Source organism: Monodelphis domestica, chromosome 4 (assembly GCF_027887165.1).
Source record: "Monodelphis domestica isolate mMonDom1 chromosome 4, mMonDom1.pri, whole genome shotgun sequence".
NCBI classification, from domain to species: domain Eukaryota; kingdom Metazoa; phylum Chordata; class Mammalia; order Didelphimorphia; family Didelphidae; genus Monodelphis; species Monodelphis domestica.
The window spans coordinates 1,771,132-1,793,548 of record NC_077230.1 but is presented as its reverse complement, the minus strand read 5'-3'; the positions used below and the strand labels follow the sequence as shown (position 1 = coordinate 1,793,548).

The 22,417-nt window shown below is 48.4% G+C and overlaps 1 protein-coding gene across 2 annotated transcripts in view; it reads right to left on the bottom strand.

Moving 5' to 3' along the window:
• PRDM15 (PR/SET domain 15) overlaps positions 1-22,417 on the bottom strand; it is a 166,575-nt gene that overhangs the window by 20,321 nt on the left and 123,837 nt on the right. For both annotated transcript variants that reach the window (XM_056797057.1, XM_056797056.1), the window contains exons 15-18: positions 18,997-19,160; positions 18,542-18,621; positions 15,102-15,221; positions 12,762-12,893 (exon numbers count right to left, since the gene is read on the bottom strand). In XM_056797057.1, the coding sequence (XP_056653035.1) occupies positions 12,762-12,893; positions 15,102-15,221; positions 18,542-18,621; positions 18,997-19,160 (496 nt within the window). The remainder of the gene's footprint in view (positions 1-12,761; positions 12,894-15,101; positions 15,222-18,541; positions 18,622-18,996; positions 19,161-22,417) is intronic.

The following is a 22,417-nucleotide window of genomic DNA, read 5'->3' as shown; positions in this document are numbered from 1 at the left end:
ACCAGCCAATTCCCAACTCACAACTGCTATCCTCTACTCAGACTAAATAAAAGCTCTTCCACTGAAAAAAGGAGTCAAATGAGACAAACCAGTGTCATATTGGTCATGTTTGATTGCACCTCTCATTTATACCTAGAGCTGCACATTTCACATCATCAAGAAAGCATGTTTCATCATAAGCCTTCTGTAGCCACGATTGAATAAATACATTCATAAGTTCTCAAGTCTTTAAAATTGTTTTCCTTTAGTGTTTTGATCAATGCAAAGACTGTTCTCCTGGTTCTGCTAATTTTGTTCTCAGTTCATAAAGCTTTTCAAGGTTCCTCTGAATGTCTTTTATGATTTTTTATTACTAATATTCCATCATTTTTATATATCATAATTTATTCCACCATTCTATAAATGAGGGATATTTATTTCTGTTTCCAGTCTTTTTGTACAACTACATGTATTGCTATAAATATTATTTTATACATGGCATTTGCCAGTATCTTTGATCACCTTGTTTATGTACCCAATATTGAGTGAAAAGTTTGCCAACTTTTTGTATATATTTTGGAACTGTTTTCCAGAAAGTTTAGATCATAACTACAAAAAGTGAAATAATGTGTCCATCCTCTTACAATTCTTGACAATAATTGTCATTTTTTGGTTGTCTTTGCTAATCTGATGGGCGTGAAGTATAACTTTAGAGTATTTAACATGCATTTCTTTTATACAAACATTTAATGATGACTTACATGTGTTCATAAAAGAATAAAACCTTTTATCCTTTATCTATGGGGAAATGGCTCTTATTCTTATATGTTTGATGCAAATTTTTTTTTTCAGTTGACTGTTTCCCTTCTAATTGCATTGCCTTTTTTGGGTGCAAAAACTTTTAAATTTTATATAACCCACCCTGTGTTCATCATTGTGATGGAATTAATTTTCCGCGGAATCTAAGTTTTAAAAGATATAACTTTTTATATCTAGATGACGAATCCATTTGGTGCTTATTGTGGCATATGGAGTAAAACCAATCAGTAAACGTTGTCTTAACAACTAGCATATGCCATTTGCTGTGTTGTGCATTAAGGATACTAATAGAACAAAAGAGATCATCACTACTCCCAAAGCCCTTACATTTTAACAGGAGAGATAAGGAGCTATTCACAGAATACAACGGGAATAAATACAAAGTAGTTAAATACTAGTTTTAGAGAGAAAGGATTAGAAATTGAAAGGATTTTGGTCTAAACCTAATTCTTCCCAATAGTTTTTTTTGGTCAAATTTAATCCTGAACCTAATACTGTGTTTTGGATTATTCAAACACAATGCTATTATCTTCAATTGCTTCCATAGCTTGTTTACCTAATTTCTTCTACTAAACAAACAGAAAATTAAAAAAAATACTCCTTTATAATGAGTTTGCTATGCGTTACTTCCTACCCCCTTTCCCATTCTTTTTCACAAGATGCTCTACCGTTTATTCATTCAGATACTGTTTCTTAGATAACGCTGTCTACTTCCTGTTCTAAGTTAATTATTCTCTTTCCAATTATTTCCTTAAAGGGCCTAATTTCATTTTTTAATCTTTTGAATCATTTCTTCCAGGTACTCATTGGGTCCTTGGGGCAAAGGCACGCTTTACTGGAGCCGACTCGTCCTTTTTGAAGAGTTGCTCTCGGGCCTTTTTTATCGATTTCTCTTATTCCCTAATGTTTCTTTACTCCTCCAGACTTTTCTCCTAGTTCCTCAGATCCTCTGCATGGTTTCTGCTTAGGGCCTTTGTGCGATCTTCTTCCATCGTTTTGGATAGCGGTTCCCATGGGCTGCTGCCATTCTGGGTCGGACCGCTCAGTTCGGGCACAAATAAACATTTTATGGGTGCATCAGAAGCAACAACGATGATGAACACCCCAGAGACCCCCAAATGCCTTATTTGGTCCAGGCCTATGCAGGAGCATGTCAGAAAGCCGCACACTCTGGACAGACAACCTCGAGGGGGACGTTGTGAAAATGCAGACTTGGGAGGTGAAGGCTTTTGTTCGAGGAACAGCAAAGGTATACTATGTGGAAGGGAAGCAAGTCAGGAAGCCGGAAAGCTGGGAAGTTCCCCGTTAGAAAGAAATCTCCCATTATTTTGTTGTTCGCGCTTATCCTCTTTGCTTATGCTTCCGTTGCCTGCCATGTTTTCAGAAGCCAACGATTTCTTCAGGTCTCATTTTCTAGTGTCCATTCCATAGGCAAAAAGCCTTCCTTTATCCGAACTATTTTCTCCTGCTCCTTCCATCTATTAGCTATCATTGGAAGCTGGCCTGCCCCGACAACACAGGCACCCTGGCCACCCTTTCCAATACTGGCTGCACCTCCACTCATTCCACTTAGGAAGCTGGTTGAGGTAGGAGAGTTGGAATCCTCTTTGCTCCTCATGATCACTTCCAGATCCCCCCCCTTATCACATAGTAAGCTCTCTTCCTTTAAAGTTCATGCTGCCGCCCAATCAAAATCAGAGCCGCTGCTGTCCACAGGCCCTTGGACATCTGCCCCTCCCCCAGGGTCCCTTCCTTGCCTCCACGAGTTTAATGCGTGCCTGGTGATCTTTCTTTCCTCTCCACTCATGTGACTTTGCTCGGGGGTTCCAATCCCTTCCTCAAAGAGCCTGACCACTCAGCTCCTCAATTTATCCACTTTCCATGACCCATAAAGATAGTCGCCCACAAATGCGCCACGTCCACGTTCAAGGATGCCCTGATCCATCCCCAAGGGATTGGCTTTTCCCCCTCGCTCTCCCATCCTTACAAAACTCTTCATCATCACTTGCACTGAGACCTCTAATCCCTTGGCCCTTCCGTTCTCCCCCAGGCCATCTTCTCTGCACTGAACACTTCTCGCCAACTTTACTCCTAATTCATCCCTAGCCTGTCCTTCTCTCTTGAACCCCGAGTCCCTTGTCCTGCCACTGATTCTGTCCAGACTCCCACCATTCATGGTCTTTGTTCCTACAAAATCACACGACAAATTACGTTATGCAGCCTCAACTGGGCTTTCGCTGCCACTAGGCAACCGTATCTTTTTAGCCACTCACTATGGCACTTTCTGCGCGAGTTCAATCCTTTTCAGATCTCCTCAGACGTTTCCACTGTTCACACACACCCCCTTCCTCAGCTGAGAACTTTGCCTCATATTTTGCACAGAAAGAAAGAAAGAAAAAGATTGAGGCCACTTACATGAACTTCCTCTTCGCCTATCACGCCGGTGCCTCCGGATGCCTTCTCCTCCTTCACCTCGGGATCAGGTGGCCTAATCTCTCTACGTATTCAGGTAATCGTGTTCTGTCCTCCAGAAGATCCCCACGCTTTCACTTATTTTCCACCTCTCTCTGACGACTTGCTCATTTTCTCCTACCTACAAACATGCTCATAACTTGGGAAAAAAAAAAAACCCCACACTTTAATTGCTCCTTCCATCCTTGCCCTTTCTAAACTCCTCAAAAAGGCCTCCACAACTTCTGATCTCGTCATTCCACTGAAACGGCTCTCTTTGAAGTTATTAACGATCTCTTTAAAAATTTTATTTAATTTAATTAAAAACAAATCTTACCTACTGTCTTAGATTTGATACTAAGTATTAGTTCCAAGGCAGAAGAGAGGTAAGGGCTATGTAACTGAGGTGGTGATTTGCCCAGGGTCACACAGCTAGGAAGTATCTGAGTTTATATTTGAACCCAGGACCTCTTATCTTGAAGGGTGCCACTCTATACACTGAGCCACCTACCTGATCCCTAATGATCTCTAGTTGCCAAATCCAATGAGCTTTTCTCTATTATTATTCTTTTTGACTTCTCTGTAGCCTTTGGCATTGCTGATTACTCTCTTTGATACTCCATTCTAGGTTCAATTTTCTTTTGGATGTTTTGACCACTTCTTTAAAGTCTCTTTTGCTGAATCCTTTTCATGCCCTCTAAGTGCAGGTGTCTCAAGGGCTTTTCCTGGCTCCTCTTTTCCCTCTGTACTATCTCATTTCTTGATCTTATCAGCTCTCAGGGACCCCATACTTTCTGATGACCTCCAATTTCACATCTCTAGATCCAGCAGATCACTTGAATTCAATATCCAAAAGTACTTTATACTTTCTCTTCATTTTCCCCACTGCCTCTTCACTGTTACTCTAGAGCCATGGTGGTGAACCTATGACACACATGCCAGAAGGGGCAGTCAGAGTCCTCTCTGTGGGCACGTGTGCCAGTGGCCCAGCACAATTTGTTACTAGAAATCCAGCGGCGTCAGGCGGCCCCCTCACTAAAAGTTTCACTATCAGGGCTCTCGAGGACAATAAATGCCATCTACCATCCCAAACCCAGGAGCCACATTAACTTTTAACTTCCATGTCCTGTCTGTTGCCAAGGCTGGCCAATTTCCCCTTCGCAATACCTCACCTCTCTGCCTCCCTTCCTTCCCTGGCGGTGCTGCCACTTCAGTGCAGGCTGTAGTCATCTCCTCATCCCTGGACTGTTGCAGTAGCCTGCTGGGTCTGTCTGCTTCCAGAATCTTCCCACTAGTAGTGATTTACTTAAGTCCAAGTAGGACCTTGTCAGCGTCTACTCAGTACGTTCTAGCGGCTTTCTGGGGTCTTCAGGAGAAAATGTAAAATGCTGTTTGGCACTTGAAGCCCTTCAGAACCTTCCTAGCCTTCCAGTTCCCCACGTCAAACTCTTCTACCCAGCAACACTGGCCTCCTGGCTCTTCACAGAGAAGATGCTCCACCTTTCAGCTCTGGGGAATTTTCTCAGGGCTTCCCAGGCCCAGAAGGCTCTCCTCCTCCAAATCAACGATTGGTCTCTCTGGCTTTCTTCACGTCTCAACTAAAATCCCACCTTCTACAGGGAAGCCGTCCACAGCCCTTCCAGTTCTAGCGTCCCCCTTCTGTTACGGATTTCCTCTTTATCCTGCAGAGCGCTGACTTGTTTGCTGGCTGCCTTTTATCAAGCTCTAAGTTCCTTTGGGCAAGGACTTGACACGAGCTGAATGAAGGATTAAGTTGAACGTCCATCTTTTTTCCACAAATGCATGTCTCAGCTTGTCCCTGGAGATTCTCCCAGAATGCATCACTAGGTACAGTACCGTGACTTCCGCTGGCTGAAGAGTCATTTCCCTTTTTAGTTCGAGGTCTTTCCCTGGCAGCCTGCAGGCTCTCAGATGTGGTCAGTCAGTGGAGTTGCTCAAATGAGCCACTCTGGGCCTTAAGCGTTCACAGCATATAGTTATGTTCCAGGAAGCAATCAGTAAGCTCCCTCAACGGACGCCGTTTTCTGCGTTCAGAAGTTCCGGGCGGTTTTCTTGCAGTCTTCCTTTCAGGATGTCATTCCGGCTGTTGGACATGCGACGTTCTTCTGGGCGCTTCGTGCCTTCAACATCAGGAGGCGTTGCTGGTGCACAGATCTCTGTCGGTCTCTCTTTCTCCATGACCACCACCAACATTGCTTCTAAGGCAGAAGAGGGCTAACGGTTAGGCAGTGGGGATTACGGGACTTGCCCAGTCAGATCTGAACCCAAGTCTCTAGGCGGGACTCTCAGTCTACTGAGCTGCTTAGCCGTCCCCTCTTGCTTTGTAAAAACACGTCATGGCTTCTTGTTGCTCTTTTCCCAGACTTGTCCTTTACGTCTATGAATTTGCATCCTCTTGTTTCTTTGGCGAGACGTCACTAGAGTCACGTTTTTCTATGACGTTAATTATATCTACCGTGGAAGCCGTGAATTCTGCTTTCATAATGATTTCTCTTTCAAATTGTTCAGGAACCTTTTGAAAAGAACTTCATTTTCTCCCAAATCTGTAGGCTTGTCTCCCTCCTGAGCTCTGGTGATTTCCCCTTTGTCTCGAAATATTTACTCATCATCGATCCCTGCACAGATATTCTTTCCCCTGGTCTGGAGGCGTGAGCCGTAAGACCTGCGTATCAGGAACGTCCCTGTGAGAACTGGGCTGATGACAGCCTGCAGACTTGAGGCAACAAATCCAATCGGAAGGCCGTGTCGGAGGGGAAAATAGAGTCCGTGGAAGAGGTATTCAGAGGGTAAAAGGACGGCACTTGACAAAACGTTGGCACGCGGGGCGAAGGAGTCCCTTTGTGAGCCGGGCTAGCAGGTAGGGAAGAGCCTGGGAGGACGGCGAGTCCTGCTTCGTGTACACGGTACTTACGACGTCTTCAGGACGTCTTCTTCTGGCCATGGGGAGCCAAGATCCAGACGCCGAGAGAGAAGTTAACGCTGGGTCAACAGAGCTGAGGATCCGCAGCACAGAGATGAGGATGCAATCAATGGGAGCCAATGGATGATCAGTGGAATGGATCGGGGAAGGGGAGGATGAGCTACAAGTACAGGGAGTGGTTACAGCCTGCGTTTAGCTTCCACTAGGGAGACTGACAAGGAATAGTCAGACAGCAGAAGGAGGACAGAGCAGCGTCAAGAAAACCTAAAGGGAGAGTGAGCAGGAAGAGAGGGTCTCTAGCAGGGCCAACATGCACAGAAGTCGAGAGGTGCTGAGAAAAGGCCATTGGGCAGCTAGGAGGTCACCAGTAACTTTGGAGAAAGCAGGATGCGATGAATGCAGAGGGCGGAAGCCATTCTTTACTGACTTAAATGGAGGGAAAGGAAAGAAAGGGGAAGCCCGGACTGGCTGACATCCTCCAGGAGAGTCGACAGCATGGAGGGATGGATTCAAAGGATGGGTTTTCAGAACGGTGTCGAGGTGGGATGGAGAGGGAGGAAATACATGCGGTTAGGCAGCAAGGAAACAGAAGGAAGACCAGAAGAGCCAGAAGATTTGTGAGAACAGAGCGGATAGAGAGCAGCTGCTGAGGATGGAAGGGAAGCTTCCATCATGTTGGCATGTAGAAGGCAAAGAAAACGTCCTTCAGGAGAAATTAGGGAAAGACCTGATAAAGAGGAAACACATTTGAATGATAAAAAGAAAATACTAGCAAATGGTCTGAGATTTTTCAGGGAAGGAGGCGGCAGGGTCTCAGGTGGGAGGGGTCTGCGGAGGAATGAAAAGGTCTGGAAATGTCTGTGACACATGAGAGAGGGAACCAACGAGGGAGATGTAAGCCAAGGCTGGGGCTCGGCAGGGTAAGATTGGCCAGAGTATAAGGAGGAAAGGGAAGGAGAGTGACAGCCTGTACTGGTTCAAACAGGGGAAGGGAAGAGAGTGGAGATCCCCTGGCACACTGAAACGAAGGCTGGGAAGACTGGCAGTCGCGTGAGGATGAACAGGACTGTAAGTAGTGGGAAAGAGGGAATGATGAAATGTTACGACCAGAGAACACAATTCCACAGTTGACCAACGTGGAAGTCGAACACTTACGGGTGACTGGATGAGCCCGGGTGGAATAGAGAAATGAGCACCTCCCCCTCCCTGGCTGAGGAGCTGAGGAGTTTAAGCAAAAGAGAAAGCAGTGCTAGGAAAAGAGGAGGACACGGGATAGCTACGTGTGCACACATATGTATTCTTTTACCAGTGGAGAGTCAGGTCTCCCAAGGCAAAAAGACGAACGATGTGAGGAAGGAGAACGTTCGGGATGAAATCAGTCTTGTGAGCGAGGAAGCAGGCCTGCAGAGGGGACTCCCGGTGGAGGGGGCGAAGGGACCTGGAGGGTTACGTTGCAGGAGAAATCCTGCTGAGGGGATGGGGACACAACGAGGTGGGCACACACTAACCAGTGCGCTGAGCACACTAAGAAGACTGGTAACTGCAGAAGCCGCAGTGGGAAACAGAGCAAGGAGATCTGCTCTCCATGCTTGTTTCCTCCTATAACGAATGCCTGCCGAGGGGCCTGGCCCGGCCCTTTACCGGACTCAGAATTGGTCAAACTAAAACCCGAGATTTCAGTGTTCTGTCCTACCCAAGAATACTGGCAGCTTTGGGTATTTCGATAATCTCCAGCCAAGCACACGAGCCCTAGAAAAGATTCTGGAACATCTGTTCTATCCGCTTTTGAGGATACGTGCTGTGCTGGGGTAGGAAGTGAGGGATGGGGAACTAAGGCTGATGCCCAGAGACAGAGTCAGGAAATGGCTATCGCATCCAAGGACGGCGATAGGCATGCAGGTTCCTTAGAACGAATTATCAGAAATTTTAATTTAGAAGGAACTTAATGAAAGGAATCTGTTTGGCGTGGAGGCAATCTAGCCTAGGAAGGGAGAAGATACCTTTTACATTTGAAAAATTGCTATTGAATATCCAATAATCCAGATTAGTCTGCTATAATCATTCCGTATAATGAAAGGTTTGCCTTGGAACTATTAGCCAGGGCAAAACCTGCGAGGTCAGAACTTACTTTCCAAATAAAACTGAAGGTTTGTCAGGAAGGAATAAGCAAATGGCTTTAAAAGGCCTCCTTAAAGAAGGATATGAATATACAGCTGAGATTCTTTGGGGAACCGAGACCTTCGAGTTCTTGTATCTCTGTTACTAATTAGTTGTATGACCTAAGGGAAGTGACTTGCCTTCTCTAGGCTTCAGGTTTTTTATTTGTCCAATAAGAGAATTGGACTAGAAAATCTCTCAGGAATCCTTTCCAGTTCTTTGACTTATTAAAAATGGTTGCTTATGTGAGAAGGGAATTTCCCTCCCCGTTATGTTGCTTTGTTTGATGTCATCAACCAGTGACCTGGAGGTCGTTTGCCATTGAGATGTGCAGGTATAGATAAACCCTCAGAGAAAGGAAGTTGCAACCAATGAGGCAGGAAATTTATCCCATAGGCAGTGCCCCCCCCCCCCGATGGTGCCAAGCAGATTAAGGAACTATGATTGGTTCCTGAAATGTGATGTGGGAGAGCTAGTGAGTAGAGAAAAGTGCTTATGAGGTGAGACCAGGAGTCTGCTCTCTCTTTCTTCTGGCTGGAGCTTAGAACTTGAAGGAACCCCTGTTGGTAGTGAGCTTCAATCCATCAAATGGCAAATAGGATGGTCAGAAAATCAACTCTCTACCTCTTTCCTAAGTTTCCCTCTCTTTACTATTTACTACTCATTGATGTAATAAAAGCTACTAAAGCTACTAGCAGCCTCATATAATTTTAACTATTACATTCATTAAAATATTTCTTGGTAGAATTCTACACAAAAGAAAAATGGATCCAATTCAGCTGTCGAGCATTTTTATTTAAACAAATACATCACTAAGAACAACTGCCTCCTGATGAGGCAATTACTCTTACAGGAGAGAACACTCCAATAATAGATATAAGCAGTTATTTTCTCGTGAGAATTGATATGGTTAATGCACTTGTTGATTAGCCAGGATGTCTGAGTTATGTAACGGTTAATCAAATTCTCTAGTGTGCCTGGGCTTTCTGATTCTGATTATTGTTGGAAATCTTTCTAAATAGTGCTCCAAGATATTTATAGCAGTACTAGACATAATAGGAAAGCTTGAAATTAGACAATAAATAAATAAAAGGGAAATGATGGAACAAATTATGGATATATACATTTGTTAATGAAATATTATCGTGCCACAAGGAATGCAGAGGTAGCGTGGTGTGGTGAATAGAACTAGGAAATAGTGGAATAGAAATGAATGGTGCAAGAATTCTATTCAAGTCCCATGTCTCCACCTCTCTCAGCCCTCCTTTTTAGTCTCCTTTTCTGGATCTTAATGCAGGCTACTTCCGCTAACATAGGTGTCCTACAGGGCTCAGTTCTTCTCTTTCCCCTCTAGTCTACTTTTCTTGGCAATCTCATCAGCTCTCATAGATTTAATATTATCCGGATACGGATGACTATCAGATTTACTTCTCTTATTCAGCCTTAAACTCTCAGATGACTTTCCAGCCTTGTATCATCAGCAGCCTTTCGGATATCTTGAACTGGATGTCTAATAGATATCCTGAACTCAAAATGTGCGACGTTTAACTCACCATCTCTCCCCCTAAACTCTCTCCCCTTCCAACTTACCCGTTCCTGCGGAGGGCTCAGTGATCCAGGCTCACGACGAAGGCGACCCCCTTGGTTTCTTACCCTCTCTCACCCCGTCCTCCCCATGCTAAGCTGTTGCTGAGCTCTGCTAATTCCACCTTAATAACAGCTCTAGAATATCCCCCTTCCTTTGGATAGAGCCTCCAGCCCGGTAGAGGCTCTTCTCTCCCCATGCTTGGACGACTGTCCAATCTGCTGGTGGTCTCCTTGCGGTGGGCTCTTGCATTCCAGTCCATGCCAGCTGCGAAGGTGATTTGTAAAGAAGTGCTGGTTCCCCGTGCAATCGCCCTCTCCCCTCCTTTCCACGACCTGGTAAATTCCAGGGGAAGCTTCCTATCATCTCCAAGATGGGATACAGAACCCCTGGCGAGGCAGCCAGACCTGCCCTATGTCCACCCTCGCCTCCAGGCAGCTGATGGCACACTAGATCGAGCGCTAAACCTGGATCAGGAAGACTGAAGTTCAAATCTGGCCTCAGACATCTTAGCAAATCGCTTACCCTCTCTTTGTTTCCGTTTCCTCATCTATAAAATGGGGATAATGATAGCACTTCCTGGCCGGAGGCGTTAGAGGATCAAATGAGAGAATATTGGTAAAGTGCTGGCCACCGTGCTTGGCACAGAGGAAGGGCCATATAAATGCAAAATGATGATTCTTATCTGATTATTTCACTCCCTTCCTGTTTTCTGAACAAGACACTCCCTTGGCACCTCCTCTGGCCACGTCCGGTGCCTGGGACACATTTCCTTTTCTCTTGCCTCCTGACTCACCTCGCATCTCGGCACAAGCGCCTCCTTCTCCGAGAAGCCCTCACCCCTCTTCTGGTGCTTCCCTCCTCCGACCATTTCCGTGAATCCTGCATGCCCTTTCTTTGTCCCCTCGTTTGCACTGCTCTGCTCGGCGTCTCTTGTGAGCTGCCAGAGCGGGGACTGTCGTTTGCTGGTGTTTGCACCCCAGTACTTGGCGCAGTGCCTGCCACACAACGGGTGCTTAAGGAGCGCCTAGCGACTTTGTTATTCTTCGTGAGCACCTGATGCTGGGGAAGTCGCCTGACATCCACGTGCCTTCTAGGCGCTCTATGGGCAAAGCAGAACTTCAGCCGCTCGAAGGAGGCACGAGCCGTGCGGAGGCAGAGCCTCCCGGACCTGCCTGGGCCCATCAGCTCTACCCCACGGACCCCAGCGGAGTGATGCCCGTTCGGTCCTCCTCGAGGATGAAGGATCGCATCCCACGTGCCGCAGTGCACCGACAGACGGCTTCCTCCCCCACGGGGGTGCCTTCTACCGGGGCACTCACGGGTGGAGGGGAGCACTCGTGACTAGGAAGCATTCGGGAGGACGGCCTGACGGTGGGAAGGTCCAAGAGGACACGGCCAGTACGGTAAGGTAAAGCAGGCAGCCCCAAGAGGCAACGGAGCAGGTCAAACGGAACAAGTGATGCTGGCCTCACAGCGTTACAGTTTAGTCACGGTTTTCCCGCCTGTTCACTGCCACACGTATGCCTGGCTGACTTAAAAACGGAAAGACTGTTTTTGGTGAAGTAGCCGATGCGCTCAAACAAACACTAACAAAGAGTTACACTGTTAGGAGGGACCACTAATGTTCTAAGAACTGGCTCTCCTTGAGTAGAATACAGATGGAACGTGTTCTGCTCGCATGGGCTCTACCTTCAGGTTCTCAAAATTGATTTTAGGCCAAGAATTTAGGCCAAGTTGGTTTTCAAAGGAAGAAATCAAACCTATCCATAATCCCATGAAAAAGAATCTAACTCCCTCCTAATCAGAGAGCTGCCAGTCAGAACCACCCTGAGGGATCGCCTCACACCCAGCAGACTGGCCAACATGACAGCAGAGGAAAGTAGTGAATGCTGGCGGGTGTGTGGCAAAGTCGGGCATTCATGCATTGCTGGTGGAGTTGTGAAGGGATCCAAGCATGCTGGAGGGCAGTTTGGAACTCTGCCCAAAGGGCGCTAAAAGGCTGTCTGCCCTCTGACCCAGCCATAGCACTGCCGGGTTTGTACCCCAAAGAGATTAAAAAAAAGTTTGTACAAATATTTATAGTTGTGCTTTTTGTAGCGGCAAAACCTTGGAAAATGGGGGCGTCCCTCGGTTGGGAATGGCTGAACAAAGTGTGGCATGTGGTCGTGATGGACCACTACTGTGCTCTAAGAACGATGAATGGCTCGGTTCCTATACGGACGGGAGAGCTCCATGAGCGGATGTACCGGTAACTGGCACACTGGGGACAATCGGATGGAATAGACTCTGCTACTAAGAGCAATGCAAGGATCGAGAACAGTCCTGGGGAACCTATGAGAAAGATGCTACACACGTCTAGAGAACGAACCGGGGCCGCGGAAACACCGAAGAAAACCACATCATCGACCCCGCGGTTACAGGGGCCTAGGACTGGGGTTGTGGTTCGGAAAGGTTTTGAGTAATAAGACTTCCTCAACCAGGGGAATGGCTTGTCAGCCAGGAGGGGGAGGGAGAGAACAAGAATCCTATAACCATGGAAAAATAGTCTAGAAAAGAATAATCATCGCGTGAAAGAAGGAATTTGGGCCAACGTATAGGGCTACTTCAACATTTAAAATAACTCTGCTCTGTGGCTACTCCTCCTATTAAAGGAAGTGGTTTTCTCCGCTATTTGAACGCTGAGCATCGAAAACGAGCAGCAGTTTTACGTTCACTTCCAGGCCCTGTGCATTTGCTCAGCATGCTAAGTAAGCGCCGAATCGCCCCGAGAGGGAAGGGCCCATTCAGTGAATCGTCTGGCCAAGCCACCTTCTGGGGCTCCGTTACCTGTGTGCCTTTTGTAGTGCTTCAGCATGTTGACCTTCTGAGCGAATTTCCTGTGGCACTCCTTGCACTCGTACTCCTTGATGCCTTTATGGAGCTTCATGTGATGGCGAAGAGCGTGTTTGGTTTTCATGCCTTTGGGGAACAAAGAAGCAGAGACACATGTAAAGCCCTGATTCTGCCCGGTCTCGGAACAAAGGCGCTAGCAGGAGCGCCTCGGGGTCTTGGCCGCTGCCTGACGCGCCCCCCAAACGCCTCAGGACAGCCAGGCTGTGGGATCTGTCCGGCTCTGAGCCCCCCACGCCGGTGCAGAGTTACTCGTCCGCATCCTCAAAACCCACGGCCGGTGCCATGGCTTTAGACGAGCTACCGGCAGCCCGAGCAACACTAGAGGGAGCTCCAAACGCTTGAGCCATTTTCCTGGTGTTGTCAGGAAGGAACAAAAAGAAGGCGATCCTAACTTCAAGGGGGCAGCACCAAAAAGCCCACGAGGTAGCTAATCCCAAGACAACCTCGTCTGCCTAGGCGAACATTAGACGTGAAGGCTACCTCTGACTCTCCCGGGACGCCCTGCGGACTGAACTTGGACTAAGGATGCCCGCCCTGGTGTGAACTCTCGCAAGTCTGAACGGCAGCCGAGCTGAACAGAGAATCCTGGTGTCGTGCCGTCGGGGCCCGCAGAGGAAAGAGCCTAAAGGGGGCGGGCCTGGGGGGAGGACGGCCAGCCTCGTCCACAGTGAGGCCATCTGGTCAGAAGGGCACATCGAGGGCTCGAGGCGGCAGACGGACGCTTTGCCCTTGCCTGGACTCTGCCCCCTCCCTCGTCCCAGGGCCAGACTGTCTCCGTGAAGCTGAAAAGTGAACTAGAACTGCCAGGCTGGTGCACCGATTTGAGCTCCTCCGCGCTCGTCGGCCACAAGGAGGGAAACCAGCCAAATGGCCTCCTCGGGGGCACTCGTGGGGGAGCGACCCTGCGCAGCTGGCAAAGGGAGCAATTTCCCACCACTGCTACGAGGCCGACGTGCGGGCGTGGGCTGAAGGAGGCTTCCGAAGGGAGCCCGTCTTGGCCATCTGCCGAGTGAAATGGTTTCTTCTCGGCCTCTCGGGCCACAGATCGCAGTTGGGCCGGCTACGGGGAGGGTGCAGCGACGCTTGTCTTGTTTCCTTTACTTCTTGCAGACGTGATACCGTTCGTTTACGTCATGCGCATTCTGGTAGCGGCGGGTGTCACCTATGAACCGGAGGGACAATCTCGCGGCTCTGCCCACACGAGAGACCCGAATGGGGGTTCCGCGCGGACAGAGGAACCGAAGAGCGACCCGAATGGGGGTTCCGTGAGGACAGAGGAACCGAAGAGTGACCCGAATGGGGGTTCCGTGAGGACAGAGGAACCGAAGAGTGACCCGAATGGGGGTTCTGTGAGGATAGAGGAACCGAAGAGCGACCCGAATGGGGGTTCCGTGAGGACAGAGGAACCGAAGAGTGACCCGAATGGGGGTTCCGTGAGGACAGAGGAACCGAAGAGTGACCCGAATGGGGGTTCCGTGAGGACAGAGGAACCGAAGAGTGACCCGAATGGGGGTTCCGTGAGGACAGAGGAACCGAAGAGTGACCCGAATGGGGGTTCCGTGAGGACAGAGGAACCGAAGAGTGACCCGAATGGGGGTTCCAGGCGGACAGAGGAACCGAAGAGTGACCCGAATGGGGGTTCCACGCAGACAGAGGAACCGAAGAGAGACCCGAATGGGGGTTCTGTGAGGACAGAGGAACCGAAGAGAGACCCGAATGGGGGTTCCACGCGGACAGAGGAACCGAAGAGTGACCCGAATGGGGGTTCCACGCGGACAGAGGAACCGAAGAGTGACCCGAATGGGGGTTCCGTGAGGACAGAGGAACTGAAGAGAGACCCGAATGGGGGTTCCGCGCGGACAGAGGAACCGAAGAGTGACCCGAATGGGGGTTCCGCGCAGACAGAGGAACCGAAGAGCGACCCGAATGGGGGTTCCGCGCGGACAGAGGAACCGAAAGGGTCAAACGGGAAGTCGTCGCCTGTCACAGGGAGGGGACGTCCTCCGTCAGACACACGGATCACGCAGTGTCTTAGTAAGGCTGGAGAGATGGAGGCTTCAGCCAGCAGCCACGCTCCAAATCAGGCCCGTCCAGGCCCGCAGAGCTCTTCCGCCCCCATTTCTTGCAATCGGCATTTCGGTATTGCTTCGAGTCAATGTCAAAGGGAAACGCGGCGGAAGCCAAGAAGGGCAGCGGAAAAGCACTAGACTTCGTGTGCGCGCTACAAGGGCAGGGACTAGAGTGTCAAAGCGTGCAATAGAACGACACACCTACCTTTTCCACACTCCGCACACAAGTACTCCCGGATGTTGTCGTGCACTCTCATGTGTTCTTTAAGCATGTCTTTTCTGGCAAAGGATTTGCCGCACTGCTCACACGCGTGACTCTTTACACCTTGAAATGAAATCAAATGAAAATTGTTTTAACTGTCAACATTCAAATTGCTGAGGAGAGACATTAAAAAGCGTGCGAGGCCAAAAGCTGAATTGGGCTCCGTTTCCTCGTTCCCAACCACGCCTCTAGCCTGCAGACAGCCCGCATGCCTCCTAGGACGTGCGTGGCCTGCAGAAGCTGGTCTGTCTGGCCGCTCCTCTTGGCTCTGGCTGTGTGAAATGGGGGCAAGGCTGGACTGCTTGCACTCAAGCCTGGACTACTTTAACTGCTAAACTTTAGAGTTTCCCTCCTTGGAGCCACACAGTGAGGGGGCTTCGTAGTCCATAGAACCAAGTTTGGGGTCATTTTCAAAGATTTCAGACAGAATGAACAAACGAAAGCACTTAGCAAGTGCTTCCTGCACGCCCATTTCTGAACTGAATGCTGGGAGGACGGCGCAAACACATTTCATTTCCTCTCCGCATATGAAAGGATTTACGGGGAGACGAAGCCTCAGAGCTGTCCCAACAGCCTCTGTCCTAAATCAGAGGACAGAGACCTGTTTGAGTAGGTTCACAAGGCTCCGGCATACAGAAATCCCTCCAGAAGCGAGACAGGCTGTCGCCGCGGCGCTTCTGTTCTATTCCGCGATCGATGACTGGAAACACATTTCCAGACCACTGATTTTATGAGTCCCAAAGGTTAGAACCTGCTCTATGAGGCGGAGTCTCTTGGGGGGGGCCTGTCAATCGGACTGAATCAGGAGCATGGTAGTAAGCTTGAAATCTGGAGGCCCCACGTCTGCCCTCCATGCCCCGAGAGCTGGCCTCAGGGGAGCTCTCCGACAGCTGTTCCAACAGAATCCTGAACATAACTGATGAGCTGGTTTAGGGGCAGCGAGCTGACGCAATCGAATGTCCTAGTGGTCTCTCCCACAGCATCAAGGCCCTCTCCCCGGAAGCCCAGCCCCTGGCTGGCCCTTCCGTTTTGTATGCATCAGCCTCTCTCGGAATCCAGTCCTGGACTCCTCAACCAAGCAGACCTCCCTGTCCTCAGGTCCCCAAAGGGCATCTGAGCTCTGAAGTTCTACGGTTCCTTGGAGGACCGCCTAGTGCAGAGACTCTCTCAGAGATACTGGTGCCAGAGTGCTCCTGGAGCGGCTCACTGCTGAGCCCTCGACTGGGCTCTTCTGACTACGCTAGTAGTCAGTCCTGTGTTTGTCATCCCAAGGAAGGCTGCACAGCCCATCTGTGTTTTAAAGCAGGGCCCAGGACTACGAGTGGCCACGAGAGCCGGCGGGGAGCCTTCGGACCCATTTTTCCTAGTCCTGGGACACTACTAAGCAGCGTTGTCCTGGGAAAGAGCGCCCCCCCCCCCCCGACTTAAACACAATTCAACAAGAGGCGACATTTCGATAAAGTGTAGTTAAATGCATCCCCCAAATGTCCAGCCTTTATCCAGGAGTCTCACAGTGTGTGCACAGAGTCTCTCTGCCGCGGCTTGTCCCTTTGTTTCCCTCAAGGAGGGGCAGCCTGTGACGTGGTTCTCCTCCAAGATGAGGCCCCGAAACTAGAACTCTAGAGGTGACGGCACAGCCTTGACGTTCGTGGGGCCCGGCTTCTTGTGTGGAACCTTCACTCCTGTGCCTCATCCGCGCACACCAGGACGTGGCACCAGGAACAAAGCAGGCGAGACGGAAGGACTCGCTCCAGAATGGCCCCCTGGGCGCACTGGCATAACGCGAGAGCCGCCATGTTGGCCACGCTCATGACATGGGGAACCTTCAAACCAGGAGATGGCTTGTCTCCCCTGAAGGCCGTGGTGAGTGGGGGGGGGGGGCTCACGTGCCCACACGCCATTCCCGGGGAAAGCCCCGACTGTGCGTCTTCAGGACACACTGGCTCCCCCCAGCTCAGACACACTCCAAGAGAGCTGTCCCGATTGGACGTATAGCCTCATGCGACAAACCACAAAGGAGATCCATCACAAAGCACGGAGCCAGCGGCATCTATGCCTGCCTGAGACTAAGCTTCAAAGGCAGACGAGTGAGCCGACGGGGCACGGCCCACTCTGAGCAAAACCAGCTTGTTCCCCATAACACACGGGAGAGCAGCTGTTGGTGACCTACAGCTCGTTTGGGAAGAATCCAAAGCGGCTGTGATGCTCTCTCGATCGGAGACTCCACCCATCGGTACCAGCTGCCTCACTGAAGGGTCAGAGGGTGGAGCCCAGGGATGGGCCCGGAACATCGGAGGAGCCTCCTGTGAGGTCCTGCGACCACACCCTGACGAGCACCCGTCCACCAGGAGTTGTGCCAGAATGACCCCATTCTGGATTAGTCTGAAGGGACAGGACAAGAGAACATGCAGGCCGTGGACTGACGGGCAAACCCTGCGGCCTTCTGTCACCCCCAAACACGGACAGATCACGTCCCGGCTTGCCAAGGGAGTTCTGCAGTATGAGCGCCTCCCCGATGCCTTTACTGACAGCCAAGAAAAGGGCTGCTCCTTTGGGTGGGCCCCTCGCCAGGCTTCAGGTGCCAGGAGTGGCTCATGGGAAATGGCGTTCCTTCCTGACGGGCATCCATGTTGTCGTCTTGGGGACAGCTTGGTGCTTCCTCCTTTTCCTGTCCCTCCTGCCAGGCAACAACGAGCAGCACTTCCCACAGACATGACCTGCATCTAGTGGCCTCTGCTCTCGGTACGGTTTGCAGCGATGCCATTTATACTGTATAAGCATAGAGGAGGGATAACACGAGTCTCCTTGCCTTGTGCTTCGGGGAAGCCTGATGCTGCTTGAAGCATCTCAGTCTCAGAGACTTTCCCCAAACCTAACGGACTCTCATTCGTCTCCTAAATACATGCCTCCCTCGCTCTGCAAGCCCTGAACTTCTGTTATTTTGTGTCCTCCAGACTATAAAGACGGTCTTGACCAGCCCCACCCGAAGAGCTGACTGGTGACGAGCAGGCACCACCTGAGTGTCTCTCCTGCTGCAAAGGTGTCTCTACGAGGCCACAGACACCCAGGAAGACACCATGAGACTGTCAAGCTGAGGTACTCCATCTTCCAAACTCACAACTCCCTACTGACTACGGGAGAGAATCTTAGTGAGGTGCTGGGCCACCTCAGACAATTAGCGTTGTTCATGCAGCCCTCGAAGCTGCAGAATCTTAGCTTCCTCATCTGTAACGTGGGGATAAGAGCATCGACACGACCTGCTCTTCCTGCTATTTTACACATTCTCTGATCCTTTTACAACTGGTAGCGGATGGCTCGATCTTCTCCCAATAACTTACAGTGAGAGTTACAGAATGTTTGAGCCACAGTAACTGATACACTACCTGTGTGGATGAGCTTGTGGCGCTCCAGGTTTCCTATGCTATTGAAGATCCGGCCACAGATTTCACACGGGTGGATGTACCTACGAGGAAGAGGACAGCGAGTATCGGTATTTGGTAACGGGCAGTCAGATGGACATTGGACGGCTTCATTAGCCAGACAAGGGAAATGAGAGAATAAACGTTTTTAAGAGCTCTCTACGATGCTGTCGGGCAGCCCCGTGGCTCTAAACTTCATTTGTTCCTGCAGGATAACTACCTGTATGACACTGAAGACGAGAACAAGGAAGTCAAGACAAATCACGCCCTACCACTAAATGGTTCAACCTTTTCACTATTAGAGAGTGGATCAATCTGGCCTTAGCCATGAGAGGAGCTGTGTAATGCTGGTAAAACACTCATTTACTCTGAACTACGGCCATCCCTCCCAATCACAACTCCAGCAAACTCGGTCTTACTTCTGCACGTTGGGGTCGGGCAGGTTCTCCCGGTGAATAACCATGTGCGCGTGGTAAGTCGCTTTCAGGGCAAACCGCCGGTTGCAGATGCTACAGCCATAGCCTTTCTCCTTGTGCACCTCCATGATGTGCTTGAGGTATTCTTTTCCTCTGCCAAATGTGAGCTGTGGAATGAAGCAACAATAGAGCTGAAGAACAGAGAATGGAGGGAAGACGTCAATGCCCTCCAGCCCAAGGTACAAGGAGCCTGTCCGCCATGCTTGTAGACCCAAGCAAGTGGAAAGCCCTGACTTTCATGCAGCTCAAACAGCTCTCTTTAAATGCGAACTAGGAGACAATGAGGTCGCCGAAGGCTTCCATTCCCCTCCACCAACCCCTGATCATGCCCCCTTGGTGCCTAGGAACAATCCATGGAGACCCAACTTAGAACTGCCCTTCCTCAGTTTGTCTCGGGCTACAGCCCTTCTCCCTAATCACAACAGCTGCAGCAAAACCCCGTTCCGGTCTCGTTCCTTCTTGGGTTTGTAGCAACTGATAATGAGCTTTCAGAAAGAAACAACTTCGCTGTGTTTAGGCCATTGCACGGATGTGCCCAGGGCAAACCTAAGCCAAATGAATCATTTATGGAGAGCCACATTTCTAGTGTCACGTGCAACTGAGGCAACTTCTGGATTCATGGATTTTTCTAGGGCACATACTCCATCTCTGTGCCCTACAGGCTGTGCTGGAAACACGAAGAAGGGCAAGATGAACCCATTCTGCTACAAATTCCAAGACTTGGGAAACGTGAAGGAGTAACAGAAGATGTTTAGGAGAAATATTCATAGAATGAGCGATCGAAATTGGAGGGTAAATGTCTTCCCTGCACTAAGAATGTCTATAATGGGGGAAGTATAGGAAAAACTAGGAACTATCCTCCTTACTTCAGATTTTATTTATTATTTAGCTTCCAAATAAGTAATTTGTGTGTAACCTTTTATGGAATGCAGTTTTTAATTGCATGATGGTCTGCAAAGGATGCATTTAATATTTCTGCTCTGAATTGGACTGTGCCCTCGTACATGGCTGAATTTTGTGCTGGTGCCACGTCCATTGAGAAGAAAGTCTAGTCCTTTCTCTTCCCGTTCCATTTTTCCAGAGATCTACATCATATTGAACTTTTCCAAAATGTTATTCAGCTCATTAATTTCCATCTTGTTTATCTTTTGGTTACCTATATCTAGTTCTGAGAGGGGAAAGCTGGCATCCCCCACGAGGGTAGTTTTACTGCCAATTCCCTCCTGTAACTCATTTAAATTCTCCATTAAGAATCTGGATGCTGTGCCACTTGGTGCCTATATTTTTAGTACTGATATTTCTTCATTGCCTACCATTCCTTTCATCAAGATTTCATTTCCTTCCTTGTCTTTTATTTTTATTCGATTTTTGCTTTTACCTTGTAAAATGAATCATTATGACTGACCCCTGCCCTGGCTTTTTTTAAACTTCAACTGAAGCATTAGAGATTCTGTTCTAGTCCTGTACCTGCTTCAAATGGGTTTCTGATATACAGCAGATGGTTGGATTTTGGTTTTTAATTGACTATGCTATCCACTTCTGTCTTATTCCCATTCACAGATAGGATGACTAACTGTATTTGCTTCAGTTTTATTTTTCCCCTTTGTATCCTCTCTCTGTCTCTGTCTCTGTCTCTGTCTCTCTCCACACACACATTATTTCCCTTTTTAATGTTTTGCTTCTCATCACCACTTCCCCAATTCACCCTCCCTTCTATCAGCCTTCTCCCTTTCTCTGATCCCTTTCCCCTCCCACCTTACAGGATATAGATTTCTATATGCAACTGAGTGTGGATGTTATTCCTTCTTTCAGTCATGGATGAGAGTATGGTTTGGGCAATGTCTGCAGCGTCCCCGCCTTCCCCTCCATTGCAATAATTCTTTTCTACTTCCTCACGTAAGACAATTTGGCCCATTCTACCTCCCAGGGCATTCCTCCTGACCCCTTAATTTTTAAGGGATTGATCTCATTCGATTCAACTCACACCAATCCCTTCCTTCTATGTACGAGCCTTCTAACTGCCCTAATATGACAAAGTTCTTAGGAGTTATACGAACTTTCCATGGAATAGATTAGGTAGACAATACGAAGCAGTCAATGATCACAATAATCTAGTTCTTGATAAATCCAAAGACTCAAACTTTGGGGACAAAAACTCACTATTGGACAAAAACTGCTGGGAAACCTGGAAAACAGCATAGCAGAAATCAGGTATATGTTACCACCTGACTTATACCAATATAAAGTCAAAATGGATACGTAACTTGGGCATAAAGGGTGATGCCATTAAATAAGTTTGTTTAATTAATTAATGAAAGTAAATTAGGGGAACATGAACAGTCTACCTGTCAGGTCTATGGATAAGGGAAGGTTTTATTTATGGATTTTATTTTTTTCTGGGTTATACAAGCATTATCACACAAAATGTACCTCCATACTATTCCTTTTTCTAAGTGAATAATCATATTAACGGAACCCTAAATCATCTACCCAAGTAAACCAAATGAGTCACATGCTTTCATCTGCATTTGTATTCCCAAGAGTTCTGTCTCTAGAGGGGGACAGCACTCTTTTTCCTAAGTCCCTCAGAACTGTCCTATCATTGCGTTGCTGTTAGTAGCAAAGTCTGTCACACTGGATTGTTCCACCATGTTTCAGTTACTGTGGATAATGAATGCTCTCCTGGTTCTGCTTATTTACTCTGCATCAGTTCGTGGAGGTCTTTCCAGCTCTCTCTGAAACCATGCTGCTCCTCATGCCTTTAGCACAATAGTAGTATTCCATCACCGGCATGCACCGCCACACTTTACTCAGCCATTTCCCCAATTCCGAGACATCCCTTAGTTTCCAATTCTTTGCACTACAAAAAGAGCAGCTATAAATATTTTTGTACAAACAGGCTTTTCCCCATTTTTTTTCTCTTTGGGATACAAACCTAGTAGTGGTATTGCTGGATCAAAAGGTATGGAATCTTTTATAGCCCTTTGGGCATCATTCCAAATTGTCCTCCAGAACGGTCCAATCAATTCACAGCTCCATCAGTAAAGCATTAGTGACCCAGTTTTGCCACATTTCCTCCAACATCCATTATTTTCCTTTACTATCATATTGGCCAATCTGCTAGGTATAAGGTGGGACCTCAGACTTGTTTTGATTTGCATTTCTCTAATCAAGAGGGATTTAGAACATTTTTTCATCTGATTATAGATAGCTTTGATTTCTTCATCTGAAAACTGCCTATTCATATCCTTTGACCATTTATCCACTGGGGAATGACTTGGATTCTTATCCATTGACTTAGTTCTTTATATAGTTGAGAAATGAGACCTTTACCCGAGACATTTGTTATAAAAGATTTTTCCCA